This window comes from Tamandua tetradactyla, chromosome 4 (genome assembly GCF_023851605.1).
Source record: "Tamandua tetradactyla isolate mTamTet1 chromosome 4, mTamTet1.pri, whole genome shotgun sequence".
Taxonomy (NCBI): Eukaryota; Metazoa; Chordata; class Mammalia; order Pilosa; family Myrmecophagidae; genus Tamandua; species Tamandua tetradactyla.
In genome coordinates, this window is record NC_135330.1 from 54,212,336 (window position 1) to 54,236,912 (window position 24,577).

Below are 24,577 nucleotides of genomic sequence, written 5' to 3' on the forward strand. Positions count from 1 at the left end.
GTGTTCGGCAGTTTTCATAAAATGAATTTATATTGCTTTTCAGACAGTGTTCTTCCTTTACCATTTGGAGAGCTACGAGATTTGTCATTTTTACCTTTATTTAAAAACATGTAACGAAACACTGGTTGCCCCTTCACTACAAACCCCTGACCCAAAACCTGGTAGAAAAAAAAAAATCAAGCTAAAATTTAATCCAGTCAAATAACACATGTGAATTGAACACTTGAATAATATACTGGAAATTCGTCTTGCCGTTGTTTGTAAACATTATGCACTTTCAAGAATAAAGGAGAAGGAGGCAGTTTCATAGGCCATTCAATTTGCCAGTGTTTGCTGAGGACATCCTGTATGCCAGGCAATATTCAAGGCATGGGGATTTGGAGATAACCTAGGCAGCAAAGGCCCCTGATTTCAGACAGCTTATTTCTAATGTAGAAAGACAGTAAAAAAAGAACGAGTAGGCAAGTAGACAATATAATTTCAAATGATAATAAGTGCCATGGAGAAAATCAAGCAGAGAAAAGGGACAGACAGCGATTGCAATGAGGGAGCTGTTTTAACTTGGAGAGTCAGGGAAGGCTTCCCAGAAGAGTTAACGTTTGATATAGATATTGAGAAAGAGCCAGTCATGGAAAGATCTTGGGGAAGAATAGTATAAGTGACCACAAGTACAAGTAACAACAAGAAAAAAAGACCTGGGTTGGAACAAGGCTGGCGTCTTCCATGAATAACCAGACTTTATTGTGGTTGTGGGGTATGAATGAAGAGAGAGAGGCAATAAATGGAATTGGAATGTTAGGATTGGATCACACAGACTCTTGTCAGCCTATTTAGAATTTCAGATTTCATCCTAGAAGTTTTGGTAGCCAGTGGAGGTCTTGAGCTAAGGAGTGTAGTATTGATCTTCAGGGAAATGGAGCCAGGGACACTAAGAAGTAATTAGAATAATCTATATAAGAGATGATAATGGCTGGGGGTAGTGCCCAGAACCAAGGTAAAGACAGTGTTTTAAGATCAAATGCTGCTGAAAGGTGAATAAGAAACAGAGAATTAGTCATGGGCTTGAGTAACACAGAGGTCAATTTAATTTTGACAAGAGTGGTTTTAGTGAGGTGACAAAAGCCTGAGTGGCATGTATTAAAGAAAGAATGAGGAAGCGGGACGAGGAATAGAGACAGTGAAAATGTATAATTATATGGAGAATCTTTAATGGGAAAGGGAGTAGATAAAAAGGAAAGGAGTAGGAAGGGAGAGTAGTTCAAAGTAGTGCTTTTTGGGTATTGTGTTTAAAATTTTTTTAAGATGAGAGCATGCAGGTATATTGATGGGAATCCACAAACAGCAAGGGAAAAAAAAACCCGGTGATGCAGGTTGTGAAGAGATATGTGTAGGTCATAGAAAGGGTGAAAAGGACTGAGACCCATTGCATGAGTGGAGAGGTTGGTCTTCAATGGGTCTAAGGGCAGCTCATCCATTGTAACAGGAGAGAAGACTGCACGGAAACAAATGTCAGGTTTACAGATTTGGTGGAAATCTCAGGCAGTTCTTTTGTGTCCTGATTTCCCAAGGAAGTATCAAGGAAAACCACCAGCTATGATACTAGTTTTGAAGAGACAGAACAAATTGTGAATTAATGATCTTGTAGGTTGGGAAGAATAGCTTAGTAGAGAAATGCAATAAGATTGCCCCAAAGTACTCAGCTCAAATATAATATGTGGGCATAACTAGATCCCACGGCCCTGGCACTGTGGGCTCAACAATGCCATCCTGACCAAAAGGGGGAAAAGAAGTATAACAAATAAGATATCAGTAGCTGAGAGAGTTCAAATAGAGTTGAGAGGCTACTCTGGAGGTCACTCTTGTGCAAGCTTCAATTATACATTGCTACCTATCGTAACTTGCCAAATCCTAACCAAAACCAAAGATTTGCAATCTTACAATTCTTTATAAGATTCTACAAAGATGCCATGCATAGGGTAGCTTTCCAGAAAACTACGATCTCCAGATGGGTCCCTGGGCCATGTGAGTTCTGAAACCTAGAGGGCCCAGCCTCTCCAGAACATCAGATAGTTCTATCTCCATACCCTATATTAATGGTAGACCTTTCCAACATGAAAAAGCTAGAACGGCCATAGCCCAAACACTCCTAAAGAGAAGGATAGAAAGATCAAAGGTGATAGTGGAGTTACACAGAGAAGATAGGATTTAACAAATGAATATGATTGCTGAATTATTAAATTGATATCTCGTTTAGTTTCCAGTATCTTAGAGCAGCTAGAAGTAAAACCCTAAAATTGTGGAATTATAACCCATGCCAAACTCTGAAATATGTTCTACAACTAATTGTGGTGCTGTGCTTTGAAATTTATTGCTTTTTTGTACATATATTATTTTTCACAAAAAGGAAAGAAAAAAGTAAAAAAAAAAATATGTGGGCAGAAAGTTAAAGTGAGGACAATTGATATTGTTGCATATTTTTCTCCAGCCACATTCACCTTCTTGGGTATAAGCAAACAACTGGAATTTCACGGGTAAGTAAGTAAATCAATCATTGGGAATACTGCTTTTGACTCCTTACTGTTGTTTAATCAGTAGCCTGACTCTACTGTGCCACCATAGCTGTGTTTGTGATTGCTTTGTGCTCAGTTTCTTTTGTATAAAATGGATAACCAATGTTTTATTTGTAGTAGCAAATACAAGATAAATATTTTTATTTATTAGGATTTCAGTGGAAAAGAAAGATATGGTTTGGGTTTTGGCATTAAATGAACCAGATTTATCATTCCAGCTCTTTTATTTATTAGCCACAGGACCGTGAACAAATAGTTAACTTCTATGAATCTCCGTTTCTTCTTCTATAAAATGGAGATGATGATCATAATATTAGCTATATTCAAGGTTTCTGTATTAGAAATAATCTGCAGACAATTAGCACAGTGATACCGTGAGTATAAATCTGTGTGCCATGGCAATTGGCATGGTGATTGCCAATATTAACAAAGATGTTTAAGCAAACATTACAGCTTTAATAAAGTTGCTGATTGTTATTGCCTTCTCTCTTTAGGTATTGCGAATGCTGTTTTTAATGGACAAAGCAGTGAAATATTATTCAGGAGCAATGGAAATATTACCAGAGAACTCACTAACATCACATTTGGTTTCAGAACCAGGGATGCAAATGTGATGATATTGCATGCAGAGAAAGAGCCTGAATTTCTTAATATTAGCATTCAGGATTCCAGACTATTATTTCAACTGCAAAGTGGCAACAGTTTTTACATGTTGAGTCTGACGAGTGTGCAGTCAGTGAATGATGGTGCGTGGCATGACGTGCTTCTCTCCATGACTGACCCACTGGCCCAAGATTCCAGGTGGCAAATGAAAGTGGACAATCAAACACCTTTTGTGACCAGTGTAGTTGCCACAGGAAGCCTCAACTTTTTGAAGGATAATACCGACATTTATGTGGCAGATCACGCTTTGGACAATATGAAGAGCCTACAAGGGTGTCTAAGTACAATAGAAATTGGTGGCATTTATCTCTCTTACTTTGAAAATGTTCATGGTTTCACTAACAAACCTCAGAAAGAGCAGTTTCTCAAAATCTCTACCAATTCTGTGGTTTTTGGCTGTTTGCAGTTAAATGCCTGCAACTCCAGCCCCTGTTTGCATGGTGGAAATTGTGAAGACATCTACAGCTCTTATCACTGCTCCTGTCCCTTGGGATGGTCAGGGGCAAACTGTGAATTCGACCTTGATGAGTGCTTTTCGGGCCCCTGTCTCCATGGCAACTGCTCTGACGGTATTGCAGCCTATCACTGCAGGTGCCAGCCTGGCTACACTGGTGTGAACTGTGAAGTGGATACAGATCATTGCCAAAATCACCAGTGTGCAAATGGGGCCACCTGCATCAGTGGCATTAATGGTTATTCTTGCCTCTGTTTTGGAAATTTTACAGGAAAATTTTGCAGGTGAGCATAAAATCCATAGGACACTTGGTCTTTCGAACTGTGCTCTACATCTTCCTTGTCAAATTGGAAAACTCTCTCCTCAAGTTATGCATGCATAGGCTGTACTGAACAGGGTGACATTGGTCACATAATTTGTCATGTAAAGATGGGATCTAACTTAATGGGCTGCTCTATAAGAATGGGAGTCGTTTCAACCAGACTTTCAAGGTCAAAGCTTTCTCAGTCATCTTTGTCAGAATGTGACTCATGACCTACAGCCCCCGGGTTTGACAGCCTTAAGGTCCCAGGCAATACACCTTACCAATGGATGTATAAAGCTGAATTTCAGTATTCTTAGGGATGACATTACTCCTACCCCTAAAATTGTGTCCTGGTTTCTTTCAAGCAGGTAAATATAGTAAACTGCCCCCAAAGACTTATTTAAACTACAGTTTCAAAAAGGTAATGACTTTAATATAAATATAAAATGAACATATATTGACAATTTTATTTTACTCATTATTTAACGAGGGAGCCAATAAGATATAAAAACCAGTTCAAAGGACGGTCTAAAGAATATATACATATTCTGTGTATCTTTGTATCAGGATGAGGACATAAATCTGCTAATAGATGAAAAACTACTTATCTTATAAAACAATAAAATTTTCTTTGAATATTGTATGCAAAGCTCCACATTTGCATTGCCAATTGATCATTTTCAAAGCTGGTTGACATTTTGGGCTCTTTTGAAAAGTCCTTAAGATCCTTTCTTTTTTGAGTAGAATTTATTAGCTCTTGTGGGAAGAGACACACCATCCAATAGGCTAGTTTCTCCATATAGCTGCAGCACACACAGGGGACAAAATTCAATTCATGGAATATTTCCCCAGTATTTATTATGTGCCAGTTACCACACACACGTGCAGAGTCAAAGGCCCTGAACACCTTCAATATCTTTTTAAACATCAGTCCCTCCAGACCACTGCACTCTGTCTCACAATGGATTTCTGTTCAGCTTCTAACAATTTGTCCTGCGTTGTATAAGGATTCCTCAGCATAAATAGCTTTGTTATACAAGAAAGCCACATACTGACTTCACATACACTTACCATTGAGTGCTATATAGCCTAACAGCCTGGACAGGATTTGCTTGCATTCTGTTAAGCTATGAATTATTAGATAGGGAGCAGTAAGTCTTGGCAGGGCAACTGGAGTTCAGTTCTGAAATGCAACAGAGAAATCACATGAGTGCTTGGGTACCAAAGTGCTGTCCTGGCTTTCCCGGCCTTTATAGAGATGGGATTTTCTTACAGCCTTTGTTGATTTATTAGCAAAGCAGCAGCAAATCTAGCTACAGCAAGTTATTTTCTAGCCCTAAATTTATTGCCACTCCATGGCATAGATCTTATCTCACGAAAGAAAACTGGATAGAAATGGATACACCATCATGCAGCAGGGGCTTTTTACAGGAGAAAGTGATTGTTGTATACAATTAAGCATCGGTTGCTAAGCCAGCCCAAGTTCTTAATTAGTTTGACATTGACTGCATACATGAACTTTTCAGAAAAGTTTTCTTGAATTTAGTGAACAAGATGAGCAGCTGTGGATGTTACTCTTATCTCTCCAGACAGACCAGATTACCCTCAACGGCCTGTGGGAATGACAAGACAAATCTCACTTGCTACAATGGAGGCAACTGCACAGAGTTCCAGGGTGAATTAAAATGTATGTGCAAGCCAGGTTTTACTGGAGAATGGTGAGTCATATTAGGACTTTGTGAAAGAGTAGTCTGACTGGCCCTAGAAATGTGGAATTATTCAAAGCTCATTTTGTCCTTTAATTTTTCATCCTCAGGTCCCATAGGAAAATCCATGCTGACATATAAGTCCAGACAGAGTCAAACGATAAAAAGAAAATTTATGATTTAGGGCATTGGGAAGATCATTTTATTAGCCAAGATTTCAAATAGGGAAAAATGTTTCTGAAAAATGTTTAATGTGATATTGTTTTTGCTTATAAGTTCTTTTGGATTCATGTTTCTTTCTCACTTACTCTAATACATGGTGCAAATATGGTTGTTGTCAAAGTAAAATAAAATATACCTAAAAGATTGCCTCCAAAGAGTTACCTAGAACCTTAAAAATATATGTCCTTTGCCCCTAGGATTCTACCTTTCCCAGAGAAATCCTTTAACTCTTCTTCACCCAATGCAGGGATTAGTGACATGGAGTTAGTCAATGGCCTCAGATGATCTGTGACCTGCTGAATAAGGCAGGCAAAGTATGTATTTGATTGTCTGGAGGTGGGATGAAGGGTAGAAAAAGGTACATATACCATAGCTTTGATCATATTCTCAAGGACATCTACGTGCCCCAAACGATTACCAGCAATGGATCTACTGGATATAAAGTCTATATCAGCAGATAATAAATAGCCATTTGTTGAGCATCCTTCCATGTACCTTAACAATAGTATCTGACTTCTTACAGCTCTGCTAGGAAGGTGATCTTACTTCCACTTTATATAGTGTAAATTGCGGCTGACAGGTTAAGTAGAGGTTAGGTGGCAGTCCAGCTGCAATAAAGTTCAGCTGCCTGCAAGCCTCTGCTCATCTATTTGGCTGTATGAATAAATCTTTACCTCAATAGTTAAAAGGAAACAGAAAAAGTGCTCTTCCAACGCATATACTGTTCAGGGTGAGATATACTGGGATATCTCCAATCAAACTTCCTACATTGCACAAATTAAATATTAAAGTCAAGCGTATCTGACAAATTAAATTCTCCCAAAAGGGTGATTAATAAAGTGATGAGTATATTTTACTCCATGAAAATTACAGATTGGATTTGTTTGAATTTTCAGTTTTTCGACTGGCTATTTTAGCATCATACAGATACAGCTATTTTCTTTTTAAAAATCAGCAGTCAATCTAGGGCACACTGTATTTTCCCCTTCTAATATTCAATGACCAGAATAGTCATTGTTTTCACAACCTGCCTTCTGTGGTTGGCACTAAATGGTACAGATATTCCAAACATAAACAGGCACAGAAGGAGAGGGACATAAGTCACGCTCTAATTTCCATTGCATAATTTATATCATGCAACATCTTCACCCAGAGACCACTCAGTTGGCCTCCGATTCCATTTATCACCAAAATATTGCACATATTTCCTTGTCCTAAATATTGAACAACTCTCTCTTTTAGTGCTGGTGGCTACTTGGCTCAGTGTCATAGTTTCTGCCTAATGGTGCATGGCACAGAACTCCAACACATTCTTCTGTTATTTTTCTCAACTAGTCATATATTGTCCCTAATTTTTCAACACATATTTACCTTTTCCTCCAACATTTATTCATTACCAAAAAAAAAAAAAAAGCCACACCTGGCATTTAAATTCAGATTATTGATTCGAAACATGGTAAGAAAAGAATATTCAGAAGTTTCCTTTCTCTTCCAGGAGACTTTTCAACAAGTTGAGAACTTCTTCGAGTAAACTGATTTCTAAAACAGTGAGCACAAATTCAGTACAGTCTGCATTTTCAGACTCCTTAACTTTAATTAGTTGATTCACTGGATGCTAGTGGATTTATTTATTTTCCTTCACCATCTACTAGTTAACCTCAAAAGAAAGCTCCAATGACTCTCATAGCAAATGTGCATGTGTTAAATTGTTTAAGAAAGAGAGAAAGAGTAGCTAGAGGAGGACTGAAAATTATTGGACAATCTCCCAAGGCCGAGAGAATGTGATTTCCACAGTGTCCAAATATGTTGGAGAGCTGTCCTCTAATAAACTGATTTCTTTCCTGCCTAGTTAAACCTCCAGCTTTCTAGTGTCATTCCGGCAATTGTGAATGATGGATGATGTGAACGCTCTCTGGCCCACCCAGAACACAGAGTGCTTGGCAGGCTCCCTCCAGTTGTCAAGTTTTTCTCAAATCTTATCAGAGAAGTCTCCTTCCAGCCCAGAAGCTTAAGCCAAAAAGGAAAACAAAATGTCTCAGTTATGCTAGGTATCCAACAGGATAAGGAACTGTGTTTTTTTGGAAGAAATCTTTCCTTCCCTTATACCTTGGGTTGGCCCTGCCCCCCTCCCCCCATCCCTCTTCATTTCAAGCCTAGTCCTTAGTCTTTGACCCATGAATGCAAGTCTTACTTTGGGGAGGGGGAAGAGAGAGGTTGGGGGCAAGTTCAATTGTTTACACCAAACTTCAACAGTATAAGCTGCTCTGTAGAGATTCTTAAATATAAGATTTTATATGACTCTCCCCAAGTAAAATAGATGCCTCAGTTACTGCTGGCTTTTAAGACCCAGCAGAGCGTTTGGCATATGGCTGGTGCTAAATAAATATCAACTGAATGACTGAATGAGGCGATTGGTAAATTATCAGTGAACACACAGAAAATCAAGTTGGTAGTGGAAAAACAAGTGAAAAGACACAAGGTCCCAAGGAAGAGGAAGACTTCAATTTACCTTCCAACTGATGTTGCTTGTTTTAGAAGACTTCATTTCTGAAAGTCATTTTACCGGAACCTTCAGAAAACATGTGTAACTATTATATTATAAATGTTTTAGCAAGTGAAATCTTCGAATCATCTACATTTGCCTTTCGTTAAAAAATGGAATTCTAAATGAAAATCATTAAAAAATCTCCAAAAATACCCCCCTCCCCCATTTTTTGTCTTTTGGGAGCATTTCCCCTTAGGCTGAGGGCACTGATGCCTTTGAACCCTGACAGCAACTTGATCATAGCAGATCTGCTCTGTGGACTCCAGGATGGCAATACAGCCTCCCTCTCATGGTTCTTGCATGCCCTAAGAAACTGATTTTATTTTTTTATTATTATTTTTTGGCATGGACAGGCTGTGGGAATCGAACCTGGGTCTCTGGCATGGCAGGCGAGAACTCTGCCACGGAGCCCCTGCCGCACCGCCCCCTAACAAACTGACTTTTAAAAGATGGAAAATCTAACGCTTTTGAGGGAGAAACTAGGTTGTTCATGGCCCAGATTTCCCTTGGGTCCTAAATATTTGCACCTGTTTTCTCATTCTAATTAGCTCATGTGTGTGTGTGTGTGTGTGTGTGTGTGTGTGTACAAATTTCTTCTATTAAAATCACAATTTGTTAAAGGAACATCTCCAACATTATTATGTGCATATAAGTTATTTGGGGATTGGTAGACAGGCAAAGTGTTTCTTTTTCTGTGTCACAGCCAATTTATTCAGTAGGGTGCGGGGTTTCTGCTGTTTCTTTTCGTTTCCAAGGTGTGAAGAGGACGTTGATGAGTGTGCCTCTGACCCGTGCTTCAATGGAGGCCTGTGCCAGGACTTGCCCAACAAATTCCAGTGTCTCTGTCATGTCCCCTTTGCTGGTGACCGCTGTGAGGGCGATGTAAGCGGCCTCTCCTTTTACATCTCCCTCTTTCTCTGGCAGAATCTCTTTCAGCTTCTTTCCTACCTCATTCTGCGCATGAATGATGAGCCCGTGGTTGAGTGGGGTGAGCAGGAAGATTCCTAACTTACCTTTTAACCATCCCGAATGCAAAAGCCATTGACATTCAAGAAAGGCCTTGGCTCATTTTAGAGCTCTAAAATGTAAAGTAAAAGACATCTTGGAAATTAAAATAAATTTAAGGACTATTTTAAATATATCCCAAGCACCTCCCATATATTTAAAATATTTTCCTAATCTAGCTTTAAATACAAAAAAAGAATTGTTCTTAATATAATGAGGATATACCATCACTGAATATATTTAGTACAAATGTTGTTCTCAGAGCTTCCATAGTTGTATGACCACACTTATAAGAAACCATTTTCTTCTCCACTCCATTTTTGTGCTTACCTTTATATTGTAAATTGCCCTCATTTACCCTGATTCTATTGTCTTTCATTCTCATCAGTAATTCATGGCACAGCAAATTGAAAAATACTAATTAAGCTGTTTTTATATCCATCTATGCTTTTTTATGGAGTAGAAGAATTAGCTGACATAATTGAAAGAAATACTCAAAATTATATCCCACAAGTATAATTTCTGATTAGATAAAACCTTCTCTCCTCCAACAATTCATATATGAAACAAAATACATATTATAGTTTACGCATACAATAAAAAGTATACATTACAAAACTTAAATTTTCTTGGAGACATGTTTGGCTAAACTTTGCAAGTATATTTTTTTAAAATACAATTCTGAAAAATATCATGAACACATAACACCTCTCATAATCAAAATATATTTGTGGCATTATCATTTTTAATAAATGTCTGAAATGATGGATCTTCAAAGTAAATTCATTAATAAGGTATAAAAAACAAAAACAGTCTTACTTTTCTCTAATAGAAAATATAAAGAAGTAATTGGATAAAAATTTATTGTTGATATTTTTGTTACTTCCACTGTCATGTGATCATTTACGCTATATATCTTTTTATAGGTGTACTTTTCTAAAGGAGACATTGTTTATGTGCATTTAGAAGGAAGGTAGTATGATCCTATGAATTAATTTCTAAGTCAACTAAAATAACACTGGCTGCTTATAAATGTCTATGTCTAGGAACTGCCCTGGTTTGAAATGTGAAGATAATTACCCCTTGGCTAATAACCAATGGTTTTAAGAAAGGTATTTTTTTGTGGAACTGACCAAGGTTATGTAACTAAAGGTACATTGAAAACACACAGAAAGGCAAAATAGCATATTATATAAGTAACCCCAAATCTATTTTGTTTTAAAATAGTAATAGACGAGTTCATGTAACAAATACATTTCCTGTGTAGCACTGGTACTCATTTCATTCATTTCAAACGTGCACAACTACATTTTAAGTCTTTGCTTAGGCTCATCCATTTGCCTTGCAACTAGGGCAGCATGTGTCATGTTCCATCTCACAGAGCTAGATTTTAGACCCAAGAATGGGGAGAAAACTTATCAATATTTGTATCCACAGGTATTTGTGATAAGCATAAAATAGGTTATAACCAAAGACCATAATACAGCTTTCACATTTACTTCTTTCTAGACATCTCTGCAATCATGTACTTATAGGCCATTGGAAATGTAATATATTCCCTTCAAAATATATTTAAGAAAGACTCAGTCAATCTTTTTCTCTGTACACTTCTGCTGTCTAGCTTTCACTGTGATTGTAAATTGTTTTCTGTTTTCCAACTGCCTTCTTGTCATAAGATATCTGGAAAAAATAAACTGTCCCTTTTCTCTTTATTCTTCTGTATTTTCAGCTGCCTTGTGCATGGCTATGACTTTTCCACATTTGCCTGGCAAAATAAACCTCTGCTTCTAGATCTTCTATTTCTCTTCTTCTGCTAATGTCTTGTTTGCCTTGACTGTGTGTGTCTTGCACAGTAAGATGCCTTCAAGCCAGGCACGGCCACAGCCACACACCACATTCATGAGCACAGACGTGCTGCTGCTGGCTTCCCCCAACTGTGATCTCTTTCCCCAGATGTGTGACTGTCAGTAGACTCCTGTGGGTGGTCAAAGCCAAGGTCCTGTGTACATTCTCTCTTAGAAGAAATCCTCTTCTGCGTTCCATAACTCATTACATTTCTAACTGTTCTCACGTTGGTTTATACTGTCCCTACCTAAGTTATCCATAGCTCAGCCTACTCTCATCTCAGTGACAGAAATCCACACAAATTCCTCTGGGACAAGCTTCTGAAACCTGGGCTGTATGTATTTAAATTAAAAAAATAATATCTAATTTTATTTTATTCGTCTTTCAGATTTAACGTTCACACTAAATAGGTCTGGGTCTTAGTTTTGGGCTGAGCGTCCACCTTTGTGTGTTTGTGCCTCCGGGGAGTCATGCGGGACGCCCCCTACACACACACTTTTGGAGAAAAGACAAGAAGTATTTTTGTCAGAAAGCAGCATTTTGACAGCATCAAGAGTCAACTAAATTCAATTTACATTATTGAGAACCTACTCTGTGCCCGGCATTTATAATACATAAATATTTTTTCAACTCAAGGTCACCCAAACTCTCTTGCTTCCAAATTCTTCATAAATACTGTATAAAGATTTTTTTTTTTTGCCATTTCTGGATTTCAAAATAGAAGCTATTTAGCTTTAATTTTGCAAAATTTAAATGAAGCTTTTTCTGTAAATTCTGATGTTAAAATTTGAGTTTAGTGATTTAGATAGGAAACCAGAGAATGAAAGAAAACTATGCTTCTCAAATACTGCAAGTATTACTAAAACAGACCATTTCACTTGTCTATTTTACTTTTTAAATTTATTCATCAACTGCTTAATGAACACCTACTATGTGCCAGGCCCTGTACGAATTATTGGACTAGAACTATAGAACTATAAATTAGACACAGCATTTGCTCACAAGAAGCTGAAGGTCTCTTGGAAGATGTCAGTAAGCAAACAAGGAAGGATAATTCCTGGGTCAGTGTTAGGGTAGATGTAAGCAGCAGGTATAGGAAACATTTGAGGGGCATTTATCCCAATCTTAAATGTAGTTGTGGAGGACCAAAGCCTGGGACCTAAAGGTAAATCGGAGTTAAGCCATAGACAGAGAGATGGAGGAGGGGAATCGTTTCAGACAGAAGGGACCACAGAAGGAATGTGGTGTGGCAGGAGCATAAACTAGGGTTGGAGCATGGCAAATTTGAGGCTGAAGAAGTAAGCAGAAGTGAGGCCTTGGGAGCTGAGTCAGAGAGCTTGGTTTTTTTTATCCTAAGAGCAATGGGGAGTCTTTGATGGGTTTCACACCGAAAAATGACATATTAGATTTGGTTTTTTTTTAGAAAGATCACTACACAGAGGATGGATTGATAGAAAGTCAAGACTAGAGCCAAAAAGCCATATTTAGGTAGCTGTTGCAGTAATTCACACACAAGGGAAAGGCATTCTATATTATCTTATATAGTGAAAGGGGATATAGAGGAAAAGTTAGATTAACACAATCTGAAAAAGTAAAGCCTCATGGTTATTTGGGAGAAGATATATGTCTGAGGATGCAGTAAGTGATGTTTGTTGAACATTAGTTTCAAAATATTTGTTGATTGAATAAATGAATGAATATAAGGTCTTCTGTGGTATCCAAGTATAATTATTAATAATCAGTGTGCATATTCCAGTCTTTAGTTCAAGAAACACATCTGACTGGGTATATACATTTGGGAGTCATATTATAAATATTTTGAACTTTTACATTTTATTCTCCATATCTGTGACCTGTTTATTTTATTTATCTATTACTACATAACCTGGATAGTATAAATTTGGTTTCTACATCAAGTTTTGGGCAAGACCTTCACAAATATGTCCCAAGGTGCCTCACCAGCTTCATCTTTTACCTCTCCTCTCACAAACCCCATTATCTAGCTGGGGGAACTTTTCATTTCTTTCTGAATGTGCCATACCTTTGCACAACTCTTCTTTTGAACACACTGGTCCTCCCACTTAGTGTGTTTCTCTCTTCTCCTCTGCCTGGCAAACTCCTGCTCTTCTTTGAAAGCCCAGATTTAATATCAACCTGTCCAGATTAGTGCTCCAGAAAGAGCTGAGCACTTATTCCTGCAGTTCCTTATCACTTTGTATCTCTCTTCTAGAGCTTTTCATAGAAGCCAGAGCTACTATATGCATAGATTCTAATACTCAATGCATATGTATAGAACATAACATTAAATAATAAAATTTTCAAGGGTGGGTACCACCTAACACATTGACAACTAATATAAACTCTACAAATCTTTATAAATGAACTTCTACTTCACATGGGATCTTGAGAAGTAGTTATATTACTCTATTATTTTAATATTTTGACTTTGATAAGGATCAATGCTTAATCTACATGATAAGCTTGTGGCTAAGAGAGAAAATGTGTGCTATTCAATAACACAAATAAGGATTTATTTCTACTGGTATAACAATCTCTAAAGAATACTGATAATCTCAGTCCGTATTTTTAGCTTCTTCTATGTGCTTGAGCATAGCTATAATAGCTGCTTTAACATTCTTGTCTGCTAATTCCAATATCTGGGTCATCTCATGTATGGTCTCTATTGATTGAATCTCGTTTTACATATAGATCAAAATTTTCTATTTTTTTGTCTAGTGATTTTGAGTTGCATCTGGACAGTGTGATTTATATCTCTATAGACTGTAGACTCTATAGACTCTAGATTATTTTATATTTTCCTGAAGAATATTGATTATATTGTTTAACAGACAGCTAATTAACTATTTCAAATTCTACACCCTGTGATGCCCCTGTGGTGATGAGGGGCTGAAATCTTTGTTCTGTTCTTTAGCTGTAGCAGACTGCTTGGAATCTGCTCTACATGTGTATAGATCAGAGGTTAGCCAAAGATTTGGACAGTTTATTTGCAGGATTTGGAACTTTTCTCTGTAGTGCTCTACTTTCTAGAATCTTCTCTTCATTTTCTAGCTATTGTGTAAACCCTAACTTTTTTTTCCCTCATTCTTCAAGCCAGTAAGATTGGAGATATCTCTCCTACTTTTAGTCATCCATCCTGCTGACAGTGGGTCCTTCCCTTAGGCAAAAGGTAAGGAAAACATGAAACTCACCCAGAGATTCCTCTAAATTGCAAATCCCCTATAGTTTTTGCCTACTTTTGGTCACTCATCAGTGCCATTAGAGAATTGTTTTTGATATTTTATCCATAGTTCATGATTGCTATCTGTGGAAGATTGGTCTGATAGGAGCTACTTTACTATTATCAGAAGCAAAAACTAACTTTAAAGAAGGTAATCTTAGATTGTTTTTACATAAGTATTTGGGCCCACAACAAGGGATGTGGTTTTTATTCTGACTTCTGCACTGGCCAGGCCACTCCAGAACTGCAGGTTTTACTTCTTAGTACAGTATTCACAGGAAAACTTTCACAGTTGCTACAGCCTCTAGAGAAAGACATTTTAGAATGAGATGATATTCTCATTAGAAAGAGAAGACTTAGGAAAGCATGAAACTGTCTTCAAATATTGAATGGTCATCATGAGAATGAAAGAAGTAGATATGATCTATTATGACACAGAGAGCAAAAGTAAGACAAATAGTTAGAATTGATAGGAAGAAGATCTCAAGTCTGCACTAGGGAAGAGAATTTAACATTAAAGTATTTGATAAAGTAATGTGGTGACTGCACCACAATGAGTGTCCAACCCTGTAAGCATTCAAATAGAATCTAGATGATCATATTCAGAAATATTGTACAGAATATTTGTGCCCTTATCAAAAGAGATGCATGGACTTGACAACTCTTAAACAGGTGTGATTTACTGATTAAACACATCCAATGTGCTTAATGTCTCAAGATTATAGCGTGTACTGTTCATGAGAGCAGAATTAGGGATAGGTTGATCAACAACATTTGCATTTTTAGTATAGCACTAAATAATTGACCAAAGATAGAGATGTTGGAGAAAGAGAGGATTGGAAAGGATACTTCTGGGGTTTTTAGATCATTAACAAATTGAACCATGTTGCAGTGAAGAAATATTTGAGAATGAGGAATCTCCTAAGAATGTATTTTTTAGATGTACTGATTTATTATGCTGCTTTCTCTGAAATTGAAAACCTAACACCATCAACTCTGCCCCATTTACCATCTGAAAGGAACCTTTATCATCCAAAATAAATATGGGAAGGCTTGTCTGCTTGTCATGTGTTTCACATGCATTCACAGGCTTTCCTGAGCCAACCTCAAGGTCTGCACTGCTCCACAATCAATCATTTCCAAGCTGGATCTGCAGCAGAATCAAGGGAAGAAAAGTAGGGCATCTGGGGAAGTTTCAATGGTGCTTTCCTTTTAAAAATCTTATGGTAAAACAAGGATGTTAAAAACATATTCCATTGTAAAGTGTAGGGTGTCCTCTATAGGTAGAGTAAATTCATTCCCTTTCCACCATTAATTCAAGTACATGACATTGAAATATGAAATTGTGTGATGTAAAATTGCATGTATTTGACATTTTTTATCTGAAGAAAATGGCAATTTCACATGGCTCACCTCATTAAATAATAAGTTCCTGATATATGTCAGGATGCTTCTCTAAAATTTGGATTACTGACATAGAACAGAGAATCGAAGAGTTAAAAAAGATCCTAAAAATCATCTAATCCAACTTCTTTATATAAAAGATAAAGAACTTAAGGCTCAGGGTAAGTGGCCTTACCTAAGCTATAGAAGTATACAGCTCATTCAACCCCCAGGTCAACAGTTTTCCCACTGTCCTAAGCTGACACTGTAAATTTCCCATCCCATTTACCAAGCAAATCATGGGTGAGATACTCAGAGTAGCCTGAATATTCCAGTTTATACATGACCCATTTTAAAGAATAAAAATGTACAAACCCAATGAATATCAGCACTATATTCATCAAAATATAATCTTTGTGTGATGATACTACAGCTATTTTAAAAACAATTATTGTCTCAGAAATACTGTTAAGAAGATGAATTTTCCTTATGGAGTTCTACAGATCTTACAGGCTGAAGGAGATAAGACTGAGTCTGACTTCATTCTGTGATGAGAAAATGAAAAAGTATGAGATGAAGGTAACTTACACATCAATAATATCAATAAATATTCACAGCAACCTTTTAAGATAAATGTTTTAAACCCTATTTATCAGATGAAGAAGTAGACTTTGAAGGGTAAGGTACTTGACCCATGGCCATATAGCACATGGGCATCAAAGCAAGGTTTAGAACTTGGAAGCACTTAATTTCAAGCCACCTTTCCTGTGTGTGCGACACTATCTTTAGGAACAAACTCTATAAATTGATTTTTAAAAAATCACTAATACCCTCATAGCATCTTGTTTACTTAATTTTTTAATGAAAAGAAGCATGAGAGAAAATGGGTTATTTAGTGTGTGAATGTATTCAATCAAATCGCATTAAAAAAGTGGGGATAAACGATATGCAAGCTATACCTGCAGTAGCACCATTTCAAATTTAAGAGGGGTTCTTGAATTTATTACTCCAGTTTTTTCCTTCACAATAATTCTGAACGGCATTAATATTTGTATTTTAAAGATGAAGAAATGGAGACTGAAAGAGGTCACATGAATTGCTCAAGGTCAAATGTCCAGGAATCATCAGAACTGGAGTTCAGCCAAATTTCGTATTCCCAAATCTAATGCTAAAGAAAGGACTGGAGTCTATCAAGGTCCTGGAAAGGGATCTTAGAGGAATTTCAGGGTCTCCCATGCTTTTGTGGTCCAAAATGGTCAACAAAATGTTAGTAGTCAATAAGAACAGGCACTCCTTTCCAATTCAACCTTAAAATTTTGGTGCCTGTGGGGCAGGTTGCCACATCTCTAGAAGGAGAAGACAAGAACAAATGACGCAGAGAAGTGTAAGTAGAATAATGGAAGATAGGGATGTGATGGAGTGGTCAGAGATGTCTAATATCAATGTCACTCTTTATATTGGCAAGTTGAAGAGTCGAAGCAAACAAATAAATTAATGGATGGCCCAGATGCGGAAAACTGCTCAGCAAATCCCAGAATTCCAGGATGCAAGGCATCCGTTCAAACCTAGTAAGTCTAGCAAATGACAGGAAAATTCCCTTCACACACTGAATAATAAACTTTTAGAACTCATGTACCCAAGAGAGTAAAGCAGAAAATAAAAATGACTTCATCAGGGACTTGGACTCATTTGTGTATGGCAGAGTTATAAATGGTTTTGGAGAGGGTCAGCGTCCTGCTTGGTCATAATGGTCAATGTCTCGCTGGCCCAAATGCCCGAGGCTTCTGCTAAGAACAGAGCGCTGGGCCAGTGGCAGGGGAGTCTTCCTCTACGGGGCAGTCTCTTTGTGCTCTGAATTTGGCCTGCAGGAAAGACATCCAGGATGGCATTCTCTTCAAATTACAGTTTATAAAAGCATTGTCGCTTATCACTGAGTTTCCACTAATTAACATTCAGGAAGGAGTAATTTGGCACTAAGATAAGAAATGGTTCTTCAGTGTTATTCTAATGCATCATCAATCAGGTCTGATTCAGTTCACTAATCTGTTTTCCTTTCCTCTCTTCACACATTATGAAGATTTCTGCTTCACCAAGTATAATTAATGCTCCTCATCTCTTAATGTGATCACACCACCATGGCCTTCACAGAAATCATATAACGTAGACTTTCACCTTCAGAACATAGTTCTTCATATGTCCAAAATAGCATGGAGACAGGCAGTACTGCTAGTGGTTCCTGGATTGCAGGTTGTTTCCGTTTCCTGGCTGCCAAAACAGACAACATACAATGGGCAATACTGGGTTAGGGTCCACCCTCATACATTTTGGGAACATCTTAATATCTTCAAAGGTCCTATTTACAAATGGGTTCCCATCCACAGCACAGGGGTTGGTAACTGAACATGCCTTTTGTGGGGGTGGGAGGGGGACATGGTTCAATCCCCAACATAAGCGTGACTGAGTTGGTTGGTGCTAAAACACAGACAATTGTGGGAAATAACCAGATTGATTTTTTTGCCACTGAATCAACTGGCTGACCAAATCAGCTTTTTCATTACTGTCAAATTCGTCTCAACATCTTTTCAAATTTCCCTGAAATGATCATTATCTTGCTACAATATGTGGGAACTGTTTCTCTTTAAATTACTTTTTTATTCATCCACCACTTACTGAGAGCCTCCTATAGGCAAGCCCGGCATCAGACATGGTGAGCAAGTAAAATTCACAAACACAAAGAATGTGTTCCTACACTCAACGAGTTCATGTAAGAGAACCAGGTGACTTCAACACGTAGCTCCTTTATAGAATTCTGCAACTTTGTCCATCACCAAAATATTTAAAAGTTTCCAAAAATGATGTACATTGGTTATGACAAGGATGACCACATTATTTATTGTCCAAACTTAGGTGTTTTAAAAGTAAAAGGGAACACTATTAGTAATTATGCCAGGACAACAACCTAAACTGAGATGGGTCCAGGCAGACTGGAACATACCCTAGTTATTATCAACCCTGGAGAATACATAATGTTTGAATTGATAAGCATCCATTCCCTTCAAAAGGTAGTTGAAGTCTATCAACGATAATTCCAGAAACCAGCCCTACATGTTATGAATCAACTTAGTTGGCAATAGAATTTAAACCAAACAGTGAAGTTGATTGTATCTTGTACTTACCACTTTCTTAAATTATTTGCCTTGTTTTATACTCAAGAAGAACTTTGGACAATTCTGTCTATCGAAAATATATTTGTGATCAACCAAACTGAAAATTACTTTTATGCAACTGAATACCATGCTGTTATCTAATTTAACATAAAGTGAATTTAATTTCTCCTGATTTTTAACTTTCAAAAAAGGAATACATAAATTTTTATATATATCATTTTTTCTTGAATGACTTGTGTTGCCTCTGGGAAATGAAGCTGAAGCTCATTGAATCTACTGCTGATTCTTTTCTGTAGGAGGAAAGGAATGACATGTAGAAAACTAGGTAAACTCCAGAGGATTTGATATTTGAACAAATTCAGATATGGTAGTAACTGATCTGTATTTATTTTAATATTATTTCTACTTAAAATTTTCATGGCTCCTGTGGTGGCTTGAAGCTATGAGCGATGTACCCTAGAAAAACACATTCTTAAACTTAATCCATTCATATGGGTGTGAACCCCTGTAAATAGGACCTTCTGATGACATTATTTCAATTAAGGTGTGGCCAAATAAGGTGAATCAGGATGGGCCTTAATTCTATTACTGAAGGCCTTATAGGGAGGGCCACAGAGAGAGAGAGAGAATGTCACAGGGGGAGCAGCCAGAAGCTGGAAATCCATGGAGCCTAGAAGAGAAGCCAGGAGAGGCTGCCATGTATATTGCCATATGACAGAGAAACCAAGGATAGTCAGTTGCCAGCCCCAGGATGCCAGTCTTCTGGGAGAAATCATCACCTTGATGATACCCTAATGTTAGACGTCTTTTAGCCTCAAAGCTGTGAACCAATAAATTCCCATTGTTTAGGGCAACCAATTGCATGGTATTAGTTTTAGCAGCCAGGAAATTAAAACAACTCCTAGCATTTATTTGTGGATTATACCTTTGCATGATACCTTTATTATCGACTATCAGCCTTGGAATATTCAAAGTGTTTTCCAAATTTGTTTCTGGTGACAGAAATAATTAAGTACAATGAATTAATTACATAATATAATTTCCTCAGCCTTCATAAAAATAAAAAGGATTCTTTCTACTGGGCATAAAGACCATGGCTATTACTATTTTTACAATAATCATAATTAGTAAATGTTTAGTACAATTCACCAATGAAACCATCTGGTCCTGTGCTTTTCATTGTTGGAAGATTTTTGATTATTGGTTCAATCTCTTTAGTTGCTATTGGTCTATTGAGATCTTCTACTTCTTCTAGAGAGAATGTAGGTAGTTTGTGTGTTTTTAGGAATTTGCCCATTTCATCTAGGTTATCTGATTTATTGGCTTACATTAGTTCATAGTATCCTCTCACAACACGTTATATTTCTCAGAAGTCAGTAGTAACTAACACTTTTCATTTCTGATTTTAGTTATTTGTGTTCTCTTTCTTATTTTCTTTATGAGTCTAGCTAAGTGTTTGTCAATTTCATTGATGTTTTTGAAGATCCAATTTTTGGTTTTGTTGGTTCTTTCTACTGTCTTTTCATTATTCTCTATTTCATTTATATCCACACTAATCTTTGCTATTTGTATCCTTCTGCTCCCTGGGTTGAGGTTGCTCTCATTTTTCTAGATCCTTGAATTGTGAAATTACGTTTCTGATTTAAGATCTTCCTCCTTTTTTAATGTAAGCATTTTGGGCTTCAAATTTCATTTTCAGTACTGCTTTTGCTTGATGCCATAAATTTGGAAATGTTGTGTTTTTATTTTCAATACCTTGAGATATTTCCTACTTTCCCTTGTGGTTTATTTTTGATCCATTGGTTGTTTAACAATGCATTGTTTAATTTCCACATAGTTGTGAATTTTCTAGTTCTCCCTCTTTTATTGATTTCTAGCTTCATTCCATTGGGATAGAGAAGATACATTGCATTATTTCAATATTTTTTAATTTATTGAGACTTATATTGTTATCCAAGATAGGTTCTGTCTTGTAGAATGCAATAGAGAAGTATGTGATTCTGATGCTGTTAGGTGAAATGTTCTATATATTTCTGTTAGGTTTATTTGGTTTAGAGTTTCATTGAAGTCTTCTATTTCCTTATTAATGATCTACTCATTATTGAACATGGTGTACTGAAATCTCCTACCACTAATGAAAAGCTATCTATTTCTCTTTTCAAGTCTATTGATATTTGCTTCATATATCTTGGGACTCTGCCATTAGGTGCACGTATATTTATACTTGTTATATCTACCTGTTGAATTGACCCCTTTATTCAATTAGCTACTCCTACTCTCCTTTGTTTACTATTTTTATGGTATGTTTTTTTTCATCCTTTCACTTTCAGCCTACTTGTGTGTTAAAAATTAAGGTGAGCTTCTTTTAAGCAGCATATAGTTGGGTCATACTTTTTTGTCCCTTCTGTGAATTTCTGCTTTTACTGAAGGGTTTTAATTTAAATATCACCTGATGATACTGGATTTCTCTTGTCATTTTTCTATATGATCTTTATAAGTCTTATACCTTTTACCTCAATTCTTCTGTTAATTCCTACTTTCATGTTTAGTTTTTGTAGTGTACCATTTTGAGTCCCTTCTCATTTCTCTCTGCATATATTTTTCCTGTATTTTCTTTGTGGTTTCCATGGAGCTAAAATTTAACATCCTAAATCTATATTAATCACATTTGATTTAATAAAAACTTAAATTCAATATAAACAAATACACTCTTCCTATACTCTTCTTTATACTATACTCCTATACCCCTAGCTTTTTGTTGTACTTGTTACTATATTTATATATATGAAATATAATTTCATCCTTATTCATTGAATTTCTCAAACCACAGGTTTATCATTACTTTTTTTGTATTTCCATTTCTGAACTGTAGGAAGAAAAAGTGGAATGACATACAAAATAAAATAGTGTTGCCACTCATAGATACCCATATGGTTACCTTCAGCCAATTCTTTCCTTCTTTCTTTCTCTTCATTCCACTGTCTAGTGTCCTTTACTTTCAGTTTGAAGAACTCCCTGAAGCATTGACCGCGGGGCAGATCTAGTGGTGACAAACTGCCCTGGCTTTTGTTTATCTGGGAATTCTTAATCACTCCCTCATTATAGAAAGACAGCCTCACTGCATATAAAATTCTTGGTTGATAATTGGTTTCTTTCAGGACTTTAAATATTTCATCCCCCTACCTTCTTGCGTCCAAGAGTTCTGATGAGAAATCGACAATCTTGTTGGGACGTCCTTGTACATAACATGTTGCTTTTCTCTTGCAGCTTTCCGAACCCTCTCTTTGTCTTTTGCATTTGACAGCTAGTCGACTACCTGCCTGAGAGTTTCTCTTTGTAGTTTGTCCTATTTAGGGTTTGTTGTACTTCTTGAATATGCATATTCAGGTCTTTTTCCAAGTTTGGGGAGCTTTCTGCCATTATTTCTTTGAATATTCTGCCTTCCCCTTTCTCTGTTTCTTTTCCTTCTGGGATCCCCACAGTGCATACAGGTACTCTTGCAGGCACCCCACAGATCTCTTAGACTGTTTTTGCTTTTTAAAAATTATTTTCTTTCTGTTCCTCAAAGGACTCATTTCGAATGTCTTATCTTCAAGTTCACTGACTCTTACTTCTGTCAGCTCCAATCTTGTTGAAACCTTCTAGTACTCCAGTAGTTGTTTGATTCCTTTTCAAAATTTGTACCTCTTTGTTGAGACTCTCATATTGTTCATTAATTGTTTTCCCGTTATTCTTTAGTAATTTCTTTCCTCTCTTTGAGCACACTGAATCATTAATTTTTTTTGAGTCTTTGACAGGTATGTTCCCAGTCTGGTGTTCTTCTGGATCTTCTCTAGATTATCCTCTTCCTTTGGATGGTCTGTCATTTCTCCTTTCTTTCTTTGTCTTGTAATCCTTTGTTGAACTCTGAGTATTACAATATTTTAAAAGTATTAACTCTGGGATTTAGTCTCTGAACTGACTATTCCTTAGAGTTGTAGTCAGTTCGTTTGATGAAAGATTTCTTTGAGTGCCAGCAACGAACAAAACCAAACAAATGCTTGCACAAAGGTTTTAAAAAGTACCATTCATGGTCTTTGCAAGTTCGCCAAGGCCCTCACTCAGAGCTCAGCCTGACTATCTAGAAGACCCATCTGAGGCGAATGCCAAGTGCAGGATCCTCCCTGCCTTTTCCCAGCCATCTTGGCCTGGGCTTGTGCTTACTAGTGGCCCTAAGAATTCCCTGATTTACAGGAATTCAAAAGCCTCCTCTGTTCTCTATAAAATGCACTTTCTCCCTCTGCTGCTTTATTTTGTGACTTAAAGCATGTAAACCTTGCCCCAGGCTTCTTTGAGTTAATTGTTTTTTATAGTACTTTAGCTGTCACAAGCTCCTTCTGCCTGGAGAGCAAATTCTGGAAGGTGAACTTGAGAGGAGTTTCCTAGCTCAGAGTTTCAGATTGCTTTCCTACTGATTGGCACTGACAGATAGGCAGTTCTGTGTGCCCATGGTGGTTATTCTGCTCCTGCTGGAACAGGGACAGGGCACAATAGGAGTGCAGGATGTCTGTATACTATGCTGGAAAGGGGATGGGAGAATGGCCAGTAAGGGCACCAGAGCTTCTCATACACCTTTTGAAGCTGTGTTTCCTTTGTCTGGCACTTAGTTACTGCAGCCCCTTATCTGTTTTCCATAGCTTTGAGGAAGGGTACTGTCTTTAAGACTCCTCTGCCACTTTTGCCTGAATGGGGTTAGAACAGAGCTGACCCACAGCAATCTGAAGTAACTGGTCAAAGACAGTGATCAGTGATCAGACCATATACCCATGGATTTTGGAGAACTGGGACTTAATATCCTAGGCTGGTTCCAGCAAAACAGGGTTGTGGACCCCACTACTGTGTGGCACAAGGCTGGGAAATGAGGAGTGAGGGATGAGAGGGTGAAGGTAGTTGCTAAAGGGAAGGTGAAGTTCACTGGTATTTACCATGATTTACCTGCCTCTTCTTACAGCTCTTCCTTGGCTGCATGGTGTTGTACTATGCTCCCAAATTTCAAAATAGTTGATACAGACAGTTCCTGCCACTTCATTAATTGTTTTGGTGGAGAGACTGATTCCTGGGGCTTCTTACTCTGCCATCTTCCCAAAACCACCCACCTTCACTTCCTTTTTCTTTTAGAAAAGCATTAGATTGTATCAGTAATATTAGTGACTTTCGATAATTTTCTTTTATTTAAGAGAGGGGGAATTGAGTTTTCTCTTCAAGGTAAAATAAGTACTGTTGAATTATTAAAATCCATGTCCTTTAAATGTACCTCCTCTAAAGCCAGTAAGAGCTGGCTACCATTGATTTTTTTTAATAAGACGTTTGAAGGGCTATGGCACTCATCAATTTTCAAGCCTTAAATTCTCATTTCATTCTTCTTTGCCTGATCAAATATATTTGTTTTCAAAATTTGCCAAAGAAGCCTTCTTTGAAACCTTCCCCACACCCAGT

At 37.2% G+C, this 24,577-nt stretch overlaps 1 protein-coding gene across 1 annotated transcript in view; it reads left to right on the forward strand.

The window, feature by feature from the left end:
• CRB1 (crumbs cell polarity complex component 1) overlaps positions 1–24,577 on the forward strand; it is a 201,976-nt gene that overhangs the window by 158,208 nt on the left and 19,191 nt on the right. The window contains exons 10-12 of the mRNA XM_077156790.1: positions 3,065–3,971; positions 5,581–5,709; positions 9,220–9,346. Of these exons, the coding sequence (XP_077012905.1) occupies positions 3,065–3,971; positions 5,581–5,709; positions 9,220–9,346 (1,163 nt within the window). The remainder of the gene's footprint in view (positions 1–3,064; positions 3,972–5,580; positions 5,710–9,219; positions 9,347–24,577) is intronic.